The following is a 19,776-nucleotide window of genomic DNA, read 5'->3' as shown; positions in this document are numbered from 1 at the left end:
TTACAGGCCAATCATTTCCTTTCTCATCTCCTCTGTCCTTTTCTTTGGATTGATTGATTGGTGATATTTTAATGATTGATTAAGATGGCACTCATTTATTAAACGAGAGGTCCTGCTAAGCTTCTGAAAACTGTATGGTATATCGTTTGTTGCTCTTTGAAGAGTTCTTCAGTGACGTGTTAAAGCGTTGTCAAAGTTTATGTTTGCTTGCTTTTTGTTGTTTTGGATTTAGGCAGCAGAGCGATTCAAACAAACGCAGTGTTAGGAGGTCGTATTTAACAGGTGACATTTGAAAATTCTTGAGTCCAGGTTTCAAGACAAAAAAAATGGAGGGCTGAGAAATTCTCACATTTCTTCAGAAATTTTAGGGGCAAAATGTATTTTTTTGTTGTTGTTTTGGGGCATTTTGTGCCTTTAGTGTGGAGATATGTGGAACTGTTCTTAATCACAGAAAACCAGCAGTTCCTCACATTTGACAAGCTGGAATCATTTCTGCTAAATTGATGACTACAAACGTTTAATTCATAATCAAAATACGTTTCGGATTAATTTGGAAGTTGATTCTTTTGACAATCTAAAGACACCGGAGGGTGAATACAATACATGAGACGTCATCCTACTCGGTCACAGAGCATCATAGCTTACATCTACAGAGGGAGGGGAGGTCATTTAGCATCGAGACCTGGACCAGACCGAGAGCCGACTGAGACGTTAAGTACTCTGTTCCAACTCTTGCTGCTCTGTTTTACAGCTCCAAACTCCAGGGAGCAGCTGTGAGCCTGTTCAATTTAGGCCAGACAGATGGAGACAGTGTTTGTGGTGATTGCATTAACATATCCAGCCCCGACGAGGGAGGCAGTTTTTGGAGGGACGGCCGACGAGCTGCTTCAGAGAACGAAGGGCAGGGAAGGAGGAGACAAAGAACGGCGGCGACAAAAGCTTGGAGCGTGCTGATTTTTCTCATTACCGATCCTCATTTCCTCTCTTTCTCCCCCCTGGCTTTCCCCTTCTTTGTCTCTTTCACCATTTCTCACTCCCCTTTTCTCTCTCCGTTCTATCACTAAAGATGGCTGCAGGCACGTGGAAAGCAGCCATGTGGTGGTGAAAACCGGCAGCTTAGCAGGTGAGAGAGCAGAAGGTGAGGGGCTGGATTCAGCCTCTCCCCTGACAGAGCACTGAATACATCTGAATACCAAACACTATTTCTGCCTATGTACACAAACATAGACCGATGCCCACACAAAAACGCACCATATGCTCACAGTTCAGTCCATGAAGACGCTATGCAGACACTTGTCGCAGATCTGACAACACCAGATTTGGCTTTGCAGACTTGTAAGTGTAAAGTTTGGGAGTTTTGTGCCTTGATTGTGGAGATAGGACAGTGGATAGAGTCGGAAAATAAGGGAGAGAGAGAGACAGAGATGACATGTGGGAAAGGAGCCACGGGTCGGATTTGTACCCCCCTGGTGCCTACGCAAAAACGTGGCATATGCTCCTAATTCAGTCCATGAAGACGCTTTGCAGACTTTGCAGATTAGAAACTGTGAAAATATAATTGCAATGAAGCTTTTCTCAGGAGAGGATCAACAAAAATCAAACTTCAAATTTGCAATATATCTCAATTCCTGTGACAGTGGAAACTGCTTCTGCAGGATTCAGCAGCACATGAAGTCTGCTGTTTATCCCCTGAGTGACTATTATCAGTCGATTTCTTAACGATACAGGCTTAGTTTGGCTTTGAGCTGGCTTTTCATTTCTCTTCCTCCCTCCTTCCATTTCTCTCGTATTGTCTAGCCAGGTAGAGAGACGTTTTTTTTTAAATATCTGATAAACTGAGAGGCAGAGATTGTGCCTGAACAAAAAAATGGATGATTTAAGAAACAACTATGTGAAAGCACAAAGGGCCTGCAGCTCTTATGTTAACCCCACAGTCTTTACTGTCTTTCCAGAGTTCTTTCTGATTTAAAAAGGGGAATTTAGCCTTGGATTCAGTCCGTCCTAACTCCACTGTTATTGATCTTCTCATTACAGCTCTCAGAGAGAAAGCGCATTTATATTTCCCCAAAGTGAACCTATTCCTATATATTTTCTCAGTGGATTTCTCAATCCAGGGCTTTGCTGATGGATGCTTGAGGCTGCAAGCGTCATCGAACCACACGATATAAAAATGATTGGGGTGAATTGTACATCTTTCAGTTTGTTTTTTCCACCATTCATCTGAGGCTAAAGAGATATTAAAGGGGGACGTTTCGACCTGGTGGTGAGTCTAGATAAAATGTCAAAAAGTCACCAAAAATAATCAGTAATAATCCTTCGGAGACTATGAATATGTTTTTACAGATTTCCTAAGCAATCTGCGGTGTAATTATTAACAGCTCTATCTTTCCTGGAATCTTGCTCTGGATTATGGTGTTGGACAGATTGGACAGATTGGACAGAGCGGAGTGACTCATGCTGCTGTCCTTTAGGAAGGCAGAAAAAAAATCAACGGGATACAATTACACTTTTCTAAACCATAATAATAAAAATAAAAAAGCCCAACGAGAGCTCGGCACTGCACATGAAGTGTGTTACGCTCCCACCTGGAGCAATCAAACACCAGAGGGAGTGTGAGGCGGTCTGTACCTCCAGCGCGGCTGAGCGCTGCATGCATCCACTCGGATCATTAGCAGCAGCGGGGAGGCTCCAAACTCTGGAAAATTGTCTCTCTTTCTGTAAAGGTGGGAAGTGTCTGAGTACTGAAACCTATAAAGTGATGAAATGTGAGGGCTGAATGAAAAGAAGTTGAAGTGTTTGTCACAGTTCTTCCCCATTAATATTCTCGTTGGAGTTGAAAGGGCTCTCGAGCACAGCTGCACAGCTTGTTTTTGTTGAGTTGTTCCTCTTTTTTTTTTTTTATTCAACAGAAGGGCAATGTTGAGGAGCAATGCATGGATAATATCACCATTACAATCATTTTTACTTTTTTTAAATGTCTACACAGACGCTAAAGACTCCTGTGTGTGACGTCGAGATGAAGGTTTGTCTGTGTTTACATTTGTATTAGATTCTGTGTCACTCTAAATACAGCCAGAGGCAAAGAGAGGAACTGTTCCCCACAGTCGTTTCATCACCACCCACACAGACACAAACACACACACACAAATACACACTTACCCTGACACATGCACTCACTCACAAACACTCACTCAGACACACACACTGGTCTAATTTAAATGATAAATGTCTGGAAAGTTGAAACCTTTTTCTAAGTATTCCCTCTGCTAAGTTAAGGTTGAAGCTAACTGAAACCGGAGATAACACACAAACATAAACTGGATTCAATATCAGGTTTCTGTTACACTTTTATCTCTATATTTTGACTAATCTCATAACTTTGACTTCTTTATGTCATGATTGTGAGTTCCAATCTGTTTCCACTAATTAAGACCATTAACCATTATGCGTCTATCTCTGTCTTGGGAATACTTTGCATTTCATCTTCTTTTTCTTCTACTGGCAGAATTGGGCTTCCATAAAAAGTACGCTTTGTGAATTTTCAGCGCTTTAAATAAAATAAAGCATTTCTGTGCTGAATAGATTACTGCTCAGAAGTAATAATTATTAAGGTTACAGACGGGCTTTAATATATTTTAAGTGATACTTTGTAAGGTTTTTGCTCATCTCTTTGTGTGCTTTTGTTCTCTTGCAGATTTTTTAAACCACAGAGGACTCTGACTCGGGGTTGAATATCAGGACCGGATCCTTTTGTTATGAAGAATTTTAATCAACATCTACTCCCTTCTCTCAGAGAGAATACTCACAGGGAGGCAGGAGTGCATTTGCTCTCATGCTGAACAGCTTTGTAAAACAAATAGTTGAATAACAAAATAAAACTTGACCCGACCTTCTGAACACTAACAACAAGCTGTTGACGATGACCCTTAAGAGAGTAAATACAACTAATATACCGTTTAAAGAAAAGAGTTTGAAGCCTTGTACTTTGCTTTTCGGTGAGTTTGATTGGTTCAGGAAACACTCCAAGTAAAAAGCAATTAATTCATGTGCTCGGTGTGTCAGTTAAATAGTTCACTATATCTCAAACCGCACTCGTCTCTTTTGTGGTTTCATCATATGTCCCTGGATCTTCTTTTTGTCAGACTCATGCTTGCTCTGACTCGACTGCAACACTTCCACTTTTTAAAATCTTTTGACCAACTTTAAGATGCCGTTTTTACAGCTTAATGCTCCAGCTGTGTGGCCGATTATTTGTCAGAGTTATGAATTAATCAAAAAAACAAAATGCAGCTGTCCCATCTCTGTAGCCGAGTGCAGAGAATCATTCAACAGGAGGAGCAATGAGTGCAGCAACGTAATATTCAACAACATAATCCACATCCACATGGCTGGATGTGAGAGATTTGACTTCGCAGCTATTGCATCAAGTCAATTCAAAGCTTGATCCAAAGGAAACTGGACTTGGTTAGAGATCTTGAAGACTTTTCACCTCTCCTCTCCTCTTCAGAACTAAAGAAGCCTTTCAGAGGAGAGGTGAAACGCCTTCATAATCTCTAACCAAGTCCAGTTTCCTTTGGATCAAGCTTTGAATTTAGCATGACCTAGAAGGCTGAGAACCTACACAGCTATTGCATCAAGTAATATCCAATATCCAGTGGGTTGCGAACTTGTGCCTGGACAACTATGAAGCCCTTTTTAAACATGTTTGTTTTGTTCCTTTTCTTTGTTGTGTCACATGTTCTCCATCGGTTGAAAAATATCAGAGATTTGGGCCACACGTTTTCATAAAGGACTTAGAGGTGAGTCCTGAGGCTCGACCAGTGAAGAACCACTGCTCTAAGTGTATCGTATCGTATTGTACTGTAAATATTACAGTAAAGTAAACACATAACTCTACTTTGGTACAGTAGAAAGTTATTGTAAGTAATTTATTTATAACAACTTGTTAAAAGAAACTGCATGATGGAAGGATTCAGAGGTGTTTTGAATCGGCATTTTGTGCATTTCAAGATCGATTGTACAACTAAAAAGATTTTTCCACATGATCTTTTGAATACGAGAGGTATGCAGGTGTGTTCACTCACACATTGGTGGTGAAGATGCCGTAGATGAGGTCCTGCTCGGGCAGGTAGAAGGTGCTCTGCAGCTCGTTGTAGTAGAAGGGGATCTCCCCGGAGCGGGAGCAGTTGAGCCTCGCTTTCATGAAAGTGGTCCAAGTGTCCTCCAGGAGAAATCGGCCGCCGATGTCGTTCTTGCAGACCCTCGCCACACGGGAATACACCGTCTTCCCGCAGTCGTGCTCCACTGCGTTCTCCCTCAGGAAGAAGAAGGTGAAGAGGCCGATGTCGTAGGCGGAGATGAAGTGGGGCTCTGCCCGGGGGGGGGGGGAAGAAGAGACGGATCATTACATGCAGGCTCTGGGGAAACAGACATATTTGCAACATTCATCTTCTGCAGCACTTGTTGTAGCTTTGACCTCTTTATTCCTGATTATTGATTGGAGTAATGACCTAAACATTCTCCTGCCCTCCGGTTTCAGAAGTGCTGGAAAAGAGCCTCAATGTCAAGCGTGTAAATGAGAGAAGAAGAAGTGGCAGGAGGAGGAGGATGAGCAGAGAAGATAAAAAATGGTTACTAATAAATCCGTGTGATGTTTTGATGGTAAATCCATGGAGCTCTGTCTGTTCAACAGGACGCCCATGCTGCTTTTATTACTTCGGGCGACACAGCCAATTATTAATGGCCCGCCTCGCTCGGTCGGTTATCACACAAAGCGGCCCGAAGAAACAGTTTGAACGGGACGTTACTGTCGTCCTTCGTAAACACATGACTCATCACAGAAGAGTTATTCATCTCTGTGAGCGTGCAGAGGAAAATAAAGAGCTCAAACTCATGAAGTCCTTGTTTTTCCTCCATCACCACAAAGTCTGATTGATCGTCTGCTTTTTTTAGGGTTTCATAAGTACTTGTAATGTCTTAATAGTTCAATTCATTTCCAACTTATATTAGTGTCTGATCATCATGCTAACAGTTTTGGCTTTCTGCACAACCTTTAAAGACATTCCTGTTTGACATTCCGACAAATGGAGCTCAGCGTATTCGATCTCTTCATTCAACTTAGCCACTCCCTCTCTACCACTTCCCCTCTCTCCCTGCTCTGGTGATCAGCTGATCAGAAAATGTACATAAATAATCATCGGCTGATCCATCCCTCTCTGCATTATGGGATGAAGGGGCTTCCAGTTGACGAGGTCAGGGATATAGGACAGGAACATTTGTATATGATCTCTTGGAAGGAGGTTTAAATAGTACAAGTATAATTCAAATACTAAGATCGTTTTAAAAGGTAGAAGAGTTGTCACTCAATGAAGCTTGGCTCATCGATCTCAGATCCTTGTTGTAGTTTTCATAAAATAACTACCTTCAAGTGAAGTTTCTGCTTTTTTAAGTTATAGTTTAAAATGTCTAAAAAGGAAGACTCCTGATGCTGTTGTAACAATTACTTCCTGTTCCTTCATCACAGTGAACTTTTGTGTTTTCTGCTGCTGTGTGTTTCTTCTTAAGGCCGAGTCCTACTTGTGCAGAGAAATGATAAAACAGAGAAAACACTCCTCTGCTGCTGTCGCTTCTGTTTCCCACCGGGACCCATTTATTGTAAGTGATAACGCGCGCGCACACACACACACATACACACACACACACACACACACACACACACACACACACACACACACACACAGACACACAGACACACATACACGCGCGCATACACACGGTCACATAACAGCAACACAAACAGAGGAATAAACCTTAATTTGCAGATGCCTGCAGACCATAAACAAAAACAAAAAAAAAGCAGGAGAAATCTGATGTTATAAACACAGTCACACACACACACACACACACACACACACACACACACACACACACACACACACACACACACACACACACACACACACACACACACACACACACACACACACACACACACACACACACACACACACACACACACACACACACACACACACACACACACACACACACACACACACACACACACACACACACACACACACAGACACAGACAGAGCGGAGATGACCTGTTAACAGCCATGACTGAATGTGCCTCAGGGGCTCATGAGGCTTTTAAAAGGAGAATAAGATTTGAAATGGAGCGGAGAAAGACACAACTGCCGTAAACTCAGCTACAGCAAACCCCCTGATTCTATTTCACATCGATGGAACTTGTGGTGAAAGGACACTTTAAAGAAAAAATACAAGTCAAACCCAAAGTTCTGTTTTATATTAAAGGGAACAGTGTAAAAAACAGTCATCACAGTTATTCTGCATGTTTCTAAAGGCAAGCAGGCATCATGAAACCTGTGACACGTTAAAGGCTCACAACACCGTATAAGTGACAAGGTCCATCAGCACGGCGCGGTTGGCGCCTTTCACCGCTACTCTATTCAATGCCCCTGTTTCCACATCAAGGGGCGTGCCAGCAGCGTCACTCTGCTCTACTCCGTGACAGAGCCCGTTGCAAACACGCGTCAAGCTGAACAGCAAAGCAGTAAAGCACTCAGACAGGAAGTCCGACAAGGAAACGCACAAAGCATCCGGTCAATTTCAAAATAAAACACAATACACAGACGTATATTCCATCAATTTATCAACAACTATGTGGGAGTAATGCGTCTCTTTTCAGTCGCTCTCGGTGTTGTTGATGTTTTTGTGTCTCCTGGTTGTTTTGCACCTCTCTGTTGTTGACTTGATTCTCTCGTTGTTCGCTTTGAACTCTTTTTGTAACTCTCTTATTTCTCCTATGTGGTCGTTTGAGGTCTTTTTTCTATTTCTTTATCAGTTTTTGTTTTAATTTTAAGATCTTCATTTGGGGCAATTGTTATCTTAATTGGAAAGGACAGCTGAAGAGAGACAGGAAATGTTGTGAGGAGAGAGGTGGGGGGGGGGGGGGGGGGGGGGGGTGACATGAGGTCGGACTCGAACCCACAGCCGTTGGGACAAGGACTGTTGCCTCTGTACGTTGGGCACTCAACATAACCACCTAGGCCATCCGGCGCCCCTTTGCTTAGTTCTTTTGGATCACATTTTTGTTTCTACATTTGGTCTTTTTGTGTCCTGTTTGGGTCATTTGCCGTCTTCTTGCGGTTGTTTTGTGAATATTTGTAGTTTTTTTTAAGTCCTCTTTAAATATTTGATTGGCTTTCAAGTAAGAGCCATGAATCCCTGTAAAGACTGGTCAAACTGGGACGGCAGTTGTGCCTACATTAGCAGCTCTAATCAACTTTTCCAGTTTGCACTTAATGAAGTGGTGTTCTCATGAGTGCATCCTCGATATGGGTTTATAATCAAAGGCTCAATTCTGATGAAAGAAAATAGAGCAAACAGCAGATTAATTAGTATAATTGTTATATGATTATTATAGTAATTAGGTACGACACCCAAAGGTAATATTAATGTCTGTGACTGAATACAACTCGTCTGGCTGCTTGCTGTATCGTACAGTATGTCCCTAATCAGGAGGGGTAATTGTTGCTAACAGGCACGCAGCAGAACCAGCGACCAGGGTCAGGCCTGTTGGGTCACTGTCAAGACTGAAGAGAACCATAACGCATTAGGTGCTACAGGCCATTAGAAGGAGCTAATTGTGTTATTACATGAAACAGTTGTGTATTCAAATGAATCATGTGTGTGTGTGTCCAGCATGCCTGAGCTGTTTTGTGGACTCTCTCCAGAGTCTTCCTGTGTTTACGTACCTGTGTTTATGCATACTGTATGAGTGTCAGGCAGAGGGCAGGTGGAGCTGACACATTGTGCATAACATTACCGAGGCAGCGTGGGTGTAAAAAAAATGTGACGAATAGAGTTTTTTTTTTTTTTTTTTTTCCCAGCATCCCCCCCGCTGAGTGGTAAACAGATTGTTGGTGCTGGCAGGGTGGTCGGGAGCTGGAAGAGTGAAGCTGCCATCGCTAACATCACATGACGCTTCAGATCAAACACAAGAGCAAGGCTAGTTCATATTTACACAAACAGAGTCTGCAGGAATGTAGAAATGATCTATTAATGATGGAGGATGGGCTAAGGCTCTGCAGCTTGCTTTTAATAAGAACAGGAGGTTTGAAGAAGCTGATCCATGAGGCACTTTCTTTAACTTTTTATTCTCATTTATTTGGTATTTTAGACTTTCCTACCATTTGTCCTTAAAAGGGTTTTGAATGGCGTTCCGCAAGTTGGCAAAATGTCTTTCTGCTGGACGAGTGTGGGAGCCTTGTCAAATACTCGTCGTCAAGAACGAGAGAATTGGCAGATCTGCCTGGATTACTGTAATTTTGGGGATGTTTGTCTAGTCTTTGCGAGCACCATCTGTTGCATGTCTGTCTGCTGTTTGGGGAGATTTGAGTCTTTGAAATCGAGGGCCTGAGGAAAGACGGCTGTAAAGTCTCTAGAGGCTAATTTGTCATTTGTGATCATGGGTTATTTAAATCAAATCTGCTGTACTTGATTTCACTTAACCGTCATCAGTGTCTTTTGCCGTGCAGCGAGATGACTAAACCCACTGGAGATCTATGTTTACCCTGCCCTACTGCCGGGTTAACATTGAGTAAAGGTTTGGATAATCTTAAATAAAAGTCCTGAGTTGAAGGTTGAGATTTGGAATCTGAAGGATGGACCAATCACAGTTGAGCTGTCTTTGAATGTATGCTTGTGTGAAAAAAGGTTGAGCTCATTACCCAAATTGCAATTTCATAAATCAAGTCCATCTGACGGTAATTCATCTTTTGTTCCCCTTTTTTATTGATTTTTTTAAAAGATTTATTTTTTGGGGCTTTTTTGTGCCTTGATGGCAGAGATAGGAAAGTGGACAGTGTCGTAAATCAGGGAGAGAGAGGATGAGGAATGACGTGCGGGAAAGGAGCCACAGGTCGGACCAGAACAAGGGCCGCCCGCTCGGAGGACCACATCATCCACACAAGGGGCGCGCGCACCAACCACCATGCCTTCAACACCCCCCCCACCCCCCCTTTTTTATTGCATTTATCTCGTTGACTATTTCTTGCCTCTCAATTCACACTCAAATCTCACAATGCAAGACGCTAGTTCAACAAAATTAAACTCTTGCCCTGAAAATCAGCTGCACAGTTGCTGTTACACATAACTTATTGCTAAATTGCAGTAAATATATAGCTGATGGGTTCTGTGATTCTGGACAAGAATGTCAGAATTGATCACTGAACATTTCAGCTCATGCAAACTCTTTTTCAAGATAACGTCAACCTCCTGAGACGACATTCCCCCGGCTTTAAGCAGGTACTTTGAGATGCCAAGCAAAACCTTAAAAGCATCATTTTTCTTCATGCTCGACAGACACACTTCAATCAAGGAAAAGACCCTTTACAACTGAGAGTGATACAGCTCAAAAAAAAAAAAAGCTGAGATAAAACTCTCAGACAGTTTGATACATCAACTGTTTGTGCGTGTTAGTGTATTTTCATGAAGAGAATTGGCTACTTTAGCTCAATTCTTCTGACGTATAAGGCCTAAATCCACTTTCTATGTAAGCTGAGAGGAGGATGAGAGCGACTAGATATCTACTGTAGATAAATATGTTGTTATTTATGACGTCTTTGTGGGAAGCACAGAGACATTGTTTAGATTGTTTCACAGGCGAAATGTATAGCTCCATATGTCGTTCAGACGCACGATGGTACACAGTTGCCTGGCAGGCCACCAATCCAATAAGACAAAAGATTGATTAGATCTACCCCCCCCCCTCCTCCTCCACTTCTCCTGAACCGGAGAGGCTTAGAGCTGGAAATGAGAATTTCATTCACACTCTGAATCCACCGGGCACAAAACTCCATAACCCTCACAGACGCTACAGAGCAGTGCAGGCTTTGTCTGTGATGGCATGGATATGTGTGTGTGTGTGTGTGTGTGTGTGTAAATGTGTTTGCAGCAACATGTGTGTGTGTGACTGTGTGTGCAGCCGGTTGTGATTATGCTGATGAGGACCACTCTCTGCTCTGCTACTCATCTTTCTCCCTCCCACATTCTCTCGTCCTGGTGTGTGTGTGTGTGTGTGTGTGTGTGTGTGTTGCTTTTACACTCTTAACTTTGACACACAGTGAAGCATGTGCAGCATGCATTCAGTCTAAGTACATATATAAACACACACAAACACTCACACACACTCACACGCAGGCAGAGACCTGCGTGTGAGTGTGTGTGTGTGTTGTAATTTCACCCTCTCCTGCCGTGAGGAATAATTACATCGCTCACTGACTCCTCAGTCTATCGCCTCTGCTTTCCTCTCATCCTCCCTCATCCCTTCTCCTTCACCACACACACACACACACACACACACACACACACACACACACACACACACACACACACACACACACACACACACACACACACACACACACACACACACACACACACACACACACACACACACACACACACACACACACACACACACACACACACACACACACACACACACACACACACACACTCCCTCTCTGTTCCTGTCCCTCTTTTTTGCTGTCCTGCTCTCCACAGTCCAACTTTATCAAAACTTTAATCATATCATGTCTGACCTGGTATAGGTGAATATGAGAGATGCACAATTTCTGATTGTTGCAGACGTATATTTTCAAACTCCTTTTGATGGCATGTCAATACCAATACATGCATATTTCTCCATTTAGTCTTCACTGCACAACAGGAAAAATAAATGTGTAATAAAACTTCGATGAATGTTCTGAGGGAGGCAGCAAAGCGAGCCGGTTTGGAGTCCTCACTCAGGACTAAAGCTGTTCTTTCTTACGCAGCACTTCTAGCCGGTCTGTCCTGTGAACAACTTTGCAAAAGTTGACTGTGATACGTACGTAAACTTCACCAGACATCACTGGAAATGTGAGCAAGAATTTCTAGCATTTTAATCGCTAGACTTCAGGAAGAATATTCTGAGTGTGTAGTTATTGGATGAGTACAGATTGCATCACATTCAAATGTGTATTCACTTGTTATATTTAGTGCTGATTGATTAAAACGAATGTCTGACAATTAAAATATGACAGAAGAGAAATTGATTTGTCCATCATCACAGACATTTATAATATAAATACATGAGTTTGATTTGATGATTAATAAAGTGTTCTAATGTATTCTAATCTAATTAAACTTAAAAACAAGGAAACAATTTACCATTTAGAAAGTTCTGATTAAGTGTTTTACTCTTTCATTTCATTGAAAATAGGAATATTTAGTTTTCAACATAACCTTGGCAGTTTTTATGATCGTGATGATCAAAATGAATCCTCTAAATTTACGTTTCATCTAAAAAAAAATGTCTTTGTAACATTTCTTCTCACAACACTATAGCTGCTGCAGAAACACTTCACAGTTCTGCTCGAAGATATTTTGTTGGCTAAATCTTTGGACTTTTGAGAGATTTCAAATTTAATTCTTAAGAAGCAGAGCATAGAGTTTTCTGGCACACCGTGGATGACCCTGATGAAGACCACAAGCTGAAACGAGTTAATAAAGTTGGTCTTCATACTACGAGTGTCGCTGCAGCTTCTTGACCTCTTCGTATTTAATTCTTAAGAAATATTTTACTTTCTTTCTCTGACTTTGTCCATGCATGTCATGTCATTAAAGTAGAATATGTCTGGGCGCTGGTGGAGCAGTGGTTGGTGCGCGTGCCCCATGTATGGAGGCTGTGGTCTTTACAGCGCGGCCCAGGTTCGAGTCCCGCCTGTGGCTCCTTTCCCGCATGTCATTCCCCACTCTCTCTCTGTCCCTGATTTCCAACTCTATCCACTGTCCTATCTCTCCATTAAAGGCACAAAAAAAAGTAGAACATGTGTCATATGAAGAGGCGTTTAAAGTAACCAATGTGATGCAATAGCCTGAACAACCATCTTTTAGCAGAACCAGATGATTTCCAACAAATGTGACCTTCGTTTGTACAGATAATTCACAAAGAAGAGATTCATGTCCATCCAGGTCTTAAAGTGCTTTGTCAGTCAGCTAACATTGTCCATGCTGCAGAAAATGAATCTGACTTTTACTTCCAGGACAATAGATGTTGAAAAATAACTCCTCCTCCCCCTTTGCCTACCTTTATACTTTCATGAATCCATTAATCTAAGCCTTTCTGCATATCAAAAGCAGTTACATGACCGCAGAGAGTCCATCTACATTTCTGCTGGAGTCAGGATGTGAGTGAATGGATTTCTGCTGCGGCGTGTTCAGAGGAAAAAGACCCGGTGTCAGCAGCAGGGAGATTATTGACACTGACACCATCAGGATTGACAGCATTTCATGTTCTCCCCCATTCTATAAATCCCATCAATTCCTATGCCTCCCCTGTACCGTGTGTGTACCACACACAACTCCAAATCCAAACAGTCTTAGTAATCCTTTGAAAACACCCCTGTCAGATTGATCTAACTTGGCGGGGAACAAAAGAGGCGATTGTGTTGGAAGCGAAAGTGCACACTTGGCCCATCTGCAGCTCCAGGCAGTGCTCAGGAAAATGTTTAAAGAAACAGAGATTGTTTGACACAAGAATTTAGCCCACTATTTAACCTTGTGCGGATTATTTGGGGATCCAGCGAGAGTTATGGCCCGATCAGATTACTAATCCTGTTATATTAGATTTCTCACGCCTTAGATGAAATAGTGACCCTGTTGAACGCTCTACAAAGATACATCTCAAACCAAGGAATCTGTGCATCCCTTTGCCAGTTTTTCTGCAAATATCACTTCACTTTGTGTTTAAAAACTCTCTGAAACCAACTCATCTGGATCGATTTAGTCATAATTTATCATTGAGAAGCAATGTTTTTAAATATGCTGGTTTGAGCTGAAGATGGTGGAAGATTTGTCGCTATTCTCAGTTTGATCATTTCTCTTTGTTTCTTTCATATTTAGGAGTTTAGGGCTCTTGGAGGAAAAAAATCAAGCAGATTAAAAGCTTCATGTTGGACTCTGGGGACTCATGAGTGCTGTTTGCCAGTTAATTGAAAAATAATCTTCATTAATGGGTAAAGACATATTCAATTTTGCTCTTTTTAAATTAATGGGGTAATCAAGAAAGCAGAACTTTGGATGAAAGTGCATCAGCCAGTGCCTTCCTTTGACTCCCCAGTCAACCACTGAGTCATCAGACAGGTGAGAGGAGTCATTGTTAAACCTGCTAAAATAAAATACACAACTCCCAGGTGTGGGTGAACAAATCAGCGTCTCATGGTGTGTAGATCTTTCTGTTGCACTGTACCATTGAGCCATTTGGAGTTGTACTGCGCCGTCCGGAGAGGTGGCATCCCGCCCATGCTGCGGTAAATGACGGGGTCACGGCCGGAGAAGTCGATGACGGTGGCAGCGTAGAGCTCTCCGCTCTCCGTCACAACCGCTGTGGAGTTGTGACGCGGGTCGTACGGGCAGCGCGCCACGCCGTTCACCCGCTCCATCGTGCGGCTCATGTTTCCCACCTGCAGGGAAGAGAGGGGAAAGGAGTTTAAGCCTTTTTTTTTTTTTTTTTGCTGAATTACTACAGAATTGCAAACACATGGTTTTCTGTACCTCTCGGGTTATACAAAGGGGCTGGAAAGCGTTGGTGCCACAAGTCATGACCTCAGTCTTGTTCACCAGCAGAACTCTGATGTAGTTCTGACATTCAATCTGCAGAGAAGAGGGTGAACAAAAAAAAAAAAAACCTTTCAGAAAGTTACAGTAGAGCAGAGGAAAGCTGAGGCTGCAGGCTAAATATACAAAAAGTTCTCTGGTATCAAAACTGGCCTGCAACCATAAAGCAGAGCAATTAAATGTCTGCTGGTGTTGCTCTTGTTAAGTCCATTGTTCAAAAATAAGAAGAAGACGCTCAATCGAGACGTATTTGTGACAGACGGTGACTCCATAATAAGTCAAGAATTTCTTTGAGTAAAAAAAAAATAAATATTTTCTTACCAAAGATGAGAGATAGATTTACTGGTAATGGAACATTTTACGCTCTTATCTTTTTTTGTTGTAAATGCTGACGCTTTGTGTTGTGTAAAAAAGAACTGAGGTAATTGCAGTGACACAGGTTTGAAAGAGGATTGATTATCTTATTAGGTTTCAACCTTTTTTCTGTAAGCATTGCGGGAGATAAAAAAAAAAAATTATGCTGCAATCATTTTTCACAAAATAATCAAAGTGTGACAGCTGATAACAGCGTTGGTTATACTGGAAGTCCTTTTGTGTGTGTATGACTCTCTTGCCCTACTCTCTTTTTTTGTACATGTTTTCCTCTTTGCCCCTTTGCCCTCTTCTCTACACTGCTAGGAAAAACAACCAGATTGAAGGGTCTGAAATAGCTGTCCTGTGCAGAGCCCTCCCATGAGGCCCATAAGGACCTTCCAGAGCCTGAACATATCAAGATGGCCTCTCTGTGAGCCAGGCAGCACCCACATGAAGTGTTGTAATTGGGGGCGGGATCGGAGTTACCTCTGTTTTGCCTTTGCTCTGACAGGACCTCCTGGTTTCCTCGTCCGGTGCCCATTCTGTCGCCTAGGAAACAAAAACAAGAAGAAGAAGGAGAAGAAAAAAAAAAACAGGGATGACAAAGAGGCCGAAAAAGCAGTCAGCTGAGTCCTTCAGACGCTACAAAACAGTTACGCAACAACTGACTGTTGCTAATACTGTAGGCATGCACAAAAAGATGCATGAAAAAGACTTTAACCTCATTGCTGTTTGTTTATTGTGTAAACATGGCGACCGGCTCGCCAGCCAAGAGCTCATTGGTGGGTGACGGGCGAGGTACCCGACAAGGCAGCTGAAGGGCTGAGGACGGCATTAGCATGTAAATGGCTTTCTCTCAAACTTCTACTTCTTTCTCTCTCTCTCTATCTCAAAAGTTTGCAGCACTCCCCCCCCCCCCCCTCCTTTCACTCCCACTAGCCAATTATATTCCTGTTGATGGTTGTGTCTGGGGCTTAATTATGGATGCAGGCAGCAGCACTGCACGACTGCACTGCAAACACACTCATGCATGCGCATTCACACGCGCTGTTTGGCCACCAGAGCAGCACTGGCTCCTGTTGAGAGCTTTGAGAGATGTCCCTCTCCTGGCATGAGCTGTTCATGTGCAGGGTGCCAGAGGACCCCCTGTTGTGTGTCACTGGCCTCATTTTACTCATCCTCCTCCATCGCCTCCCCTGTTCTCTGATCTCACTGCCCGAGTAGGAGGGTTGCCTAAACATCTAAAAGTGACAAAAAAAAAAAAGTCTGCCTTTATGCAACATCAATCCACCTGATTCTCAATCTTTTTGTTGTATGTTCTTCGTTCCTCTCCTAAAAGGGTTTGTTGTTGAAGCACCAGGACTATCGGCCAGTGGGACAAAGTTGTGACTGAACGTTCAGAGGAACCCAAAAATTGAGGCCAAAACTAAACTGGGTCAGTAGTCCATGAAGACAAATGGAGGGCTTAGAATAACAGTAATGTTAAGGCCCGAATGCCAAAGCTGCTTCAAAATGTTGCTCATCTTAAACACCTTTATTTAGCATTGGACGGTTTCATTTTTCAGCTGTGAATTTGTCCTACAGCTTTATCCCTTGGTGCTTTTTCTGGATCCTCATTTTTGCTTTAATTAAAGCTCAGCAGAAGTGACTAAACGCTGTATAGCCCCAAGACACAGCGCTGGGAAAATACGGTATTCAGTTAATCACAATTTTTTTTTTTTTTTTTTTTGTTCCTCGGTGGAGAGAATATAGCTCTTTAGGAAATGTTGAAAATAAAACAGAATAAGCACATTTAATGAGGACTGCCAAAAACCTTTCAGGGGGACAAAATGTTGAGTTTAAATTTACGGAGTGCTCGGCTCAGTGATTGTGCTGGAAGGAGTGGAAGTTTATGATTTTGGATGATTAGCCTCTGCATAAATTCTAGCTAATGACTGAAAGCACCAGACTGAGCAGTTCTAGTGACATCCTAATGAGCCTGCAAACATCTGCACATTGTCCTGGGATTCCTTTTATTGCCTCTACGCTAAGCTGAAATTCATAGACATTCATGAGTGTGTGATTGTTTTTTGATTGTTAACGCTGGCAGAATGGTTTGTGGTGCCAAAACATATCGGGGGGAAGCCGCATTCTTTGATTCCATGTTTGATTGTTTGAGACCAGTTAAAGCTCCACTAATCACTCTCCAAACACTCCCTGCCAAGCTCACAGTGCCAGACGGACTAACTTAGTAACTACTTGATGAAGAAAGTGGAATAAAAAGCAGTTAATCATCTTTTTTCTTTCTTCACAGATTCAGGTGACCAAACCAGAGCTAAGAGAAAGGAGATTTACAGTCATCATGGGGACAGACTAAGGCTTCCAAGTCAACTGTAAATGTAAGTTTAAAGCTCCCATGAGGAGTTTTTTTACTGGTTATAAAACACGCTGAAATGACTATAGACGCCTTTGTATGACCTAAAAAGGCAAACGAGACTATCAGTATAAAGGTCGACCATATCGTCATTTTTAATATTCCAAACTACTGCCGCGGGGTAGGTGTCAGACAAAGTGTTGAACAGCACACTGAAGAAACAGCCATTTTTACATTTTCCACTGCGAAGAATTTTGATGAATGATACATTCACTTGAAAAACAAAACAACAACAACACTACTTATACATGACCAGGAAAAAATAAGTAAAGGGGTCCTGCTTTGTCCACAGGGGTCGCCAGTATCAACAAGAAGCAACAGTTCCTCATAGGAACTTCAAATCACTTTATAAGCAGATTTTAAATCAGGACTAAGTGTCATTCACATTATTCAGATTTTCAGACACTTTCTTGGCTGCGCAACTGGAAGGACATGCTTTGCTAGTGGCTAACACCGGCTTGGAATGATAACCCATCTTTTATATGTTACTCAATCACAAACTTTGCTAATAGCAAACATTCAAGATCTTTAGGCTATGCTTATTATAAAAGGGACAGGGTGTCAGACTTTGATATTTTGTAAGTATTTTTAAACTGGTGCACCGGTAGCCTAGTGGTTAGTACGAGCGCCCCATGAACAGAGGCTGTAGTCCTGTAAGTGGGCGGCACAGGTTCCAATCTGACCTGTGGCCCCCCTCTCGCTTGTTGTTCCCCTCTCTCTCTCTCTCTCTCCCTGATTTCTGACTCCATCCACTGTCCTGTCTCTGAATAAAAGCACCAAAATAAGTAAGTATTAAAAAACTGTTTTAGTAGAAGAGTTAGACTTTTAATACATTTTTCATGTAAAAGTATTTATTAGAGCAACTTTAAGCAAGCTAATCTTGTCCAAGCATAGAAAATGTAATTGTAGCATACAGATGGTTTGCCTGGTAAGTGTGGAGGCAAATTCATCAGTGATATAAAGCTATGTTTAGCACCTGCTGCCTGTAGAGCGTCTGTAAATGGACTCTGGTTCATATTGATAGTTACGGCTCATCTCCCCATCTCCCACAGCAGCTCCCTTCAATTAACCTGCCTCGGTCTGCACCGGGGAGAGAGAGAGAGAGAGAGACGGCAGCAGGGGACGGCTATATAAAGAAAACTGTGATTAAAATGAAACTTCAGCCCAACAGGACACAGACAAATTTGAAATAGCAGAAGTAGCTAATGTGTTCTGCGAGGAGTCAAGCTGTTGGCGCAGAATTGACACAGCCAACAGAAACTTCAAATCCACTTCCCATGACCACGGCGAGCAGCGTGGCACCTGCCAATCAAACAGCAGCCCCGCCCCCTCCCAGGCAGTCCATCACTCCTGCCTGCTGAAATGAAAACACTGCTCCTCCACAGCCCCCGCCTGTCAGGGGCTGACAGGCGGGGGTACTGATGGGATGACGTCATTGTAAACACACACACGCACACACACTGGGTGATGGATGCCTTTGCGATGAATCATGGCTACGGGTATTACCATCTTTTCGGCAGGGCCCCATCTCCAAGGATCCCCATCGGCTTAACCCGCTGACCTTCACCAGAAAGTGCCCAATCCCCCCCCCCACCCCCTCTCTCTGTCCAACTCTTCTTCTTCACACCCTCTGGAACAAAGCCACACACACACACACACACACACACACACACAGAGCCTGCGAGAATACCAATCCCGCCTTCACATCCTCTCCCTCAAATACCTTTGCTTGTACTGAACCCTGAGTGGTTCTTCTGCCATCAACAGGGGGAATGAGTCGGAAGGATACAGTGTTTCAGTTTTACTCAAATATTTCTGTTCACAACAATTCAGCAAAAAGAAAAAAATCAGAATCAAGTTTATTGCCAAGTTTGTGTACCCATGTCTTTGTGTTTTTGGTGTGAAAGTAGAAAGTTAGAGAATAGTACTACTATCAGGAGACTTGCAGAAGCAATCGGTATGATTTCTACTGAATTAAATCCTAAAATGACTTTACTATATCATCAGACATTAAGCAAATATACTATAATGAAGAGCTGGCTTCTCTGACAACAATGCAGCAGCCAGTTTTTCCTCCTTCTAAGCTTCGATTCCAGTGCCAAATCGTTTTTGTTTTGACCATAGAAAGGAGACGGTTTTAAGGCACCCCCACAGGGACGAGACGCCCCTCGGTGTGCCGGGAAAACGGCAAACCACCAGGTGTTGCAGCGATGGAAGCCGGTAGGGGAGTTGGTTCAGATAAAACTGATTCTGACCTAAAAAGCCTCTCCACGACCAGAAACGAGGATATGTAGTGGAGATGCTTTTGAAAACTAGAGACA

General features: G+C 42.6%; 1 protein-coding gene across 7 annotated transcripts in view; it reads right to left on the bottom strand.

The window, feature by feature from the left end:
• The window catches only part of sema5ba (sema domain, seven thrombospondin repeats (type 1 and type 1-like), transmembrane domain (TM) and short cytoplasmic domain, (semaphorin) 5Ba), a 184,093-nt gene that overhangs the window by 45,243 nt on the left and 119,074 nt on the right, over positions 1 to 19,776 (bottom strand). For all 7 annotated transcript variants that reach the window (XM_061053111.1, XM_061053109.1, XM_061053107.1 and 4 more), the window contains 4 exons: positions 15,529 to 15,591; positions 14,626 to 14,724; positions 14,321 to 14,534; positions 5,085 to 5,370 (listed from right to left, as the gene is read on the bottom strand). In XM_061053111.1, coding sequence (XP_060909094.1) covers positions 5,085 to 5,370; positions 14,321 to 14,534; positions 14,626 to 14,724; positions 15,529 to 15,591 — 662 coding nt within the window. The remainder of the gene's footprint in view (positions 1 to 5,084; positions 5,371 to 14,320; positions 14,535 to 14,625; positions 14,725 to 15,528; positions 15,592 to 19,776) is intronic.

Source organism: Labrus mixtus, chromosome 13 (genome assembly GCF_963584025.1).
Source record: "Labrus mixtus chromosome 13, fLabMix1.1, whole genome shotgun sequence".
NCBI classification, from domain to species: domain Eukaryota; kingdom Metazoa; phylum Chordata; class Actinopteri; order Labriformes; family Labridae; genus Labrus; species Labrus mixtus.
The sequence above is the reverse complement of the archived record's forward strand: the minus strand, read 5'-3'. Positions and strand labels throughout refer to the sequence as shown.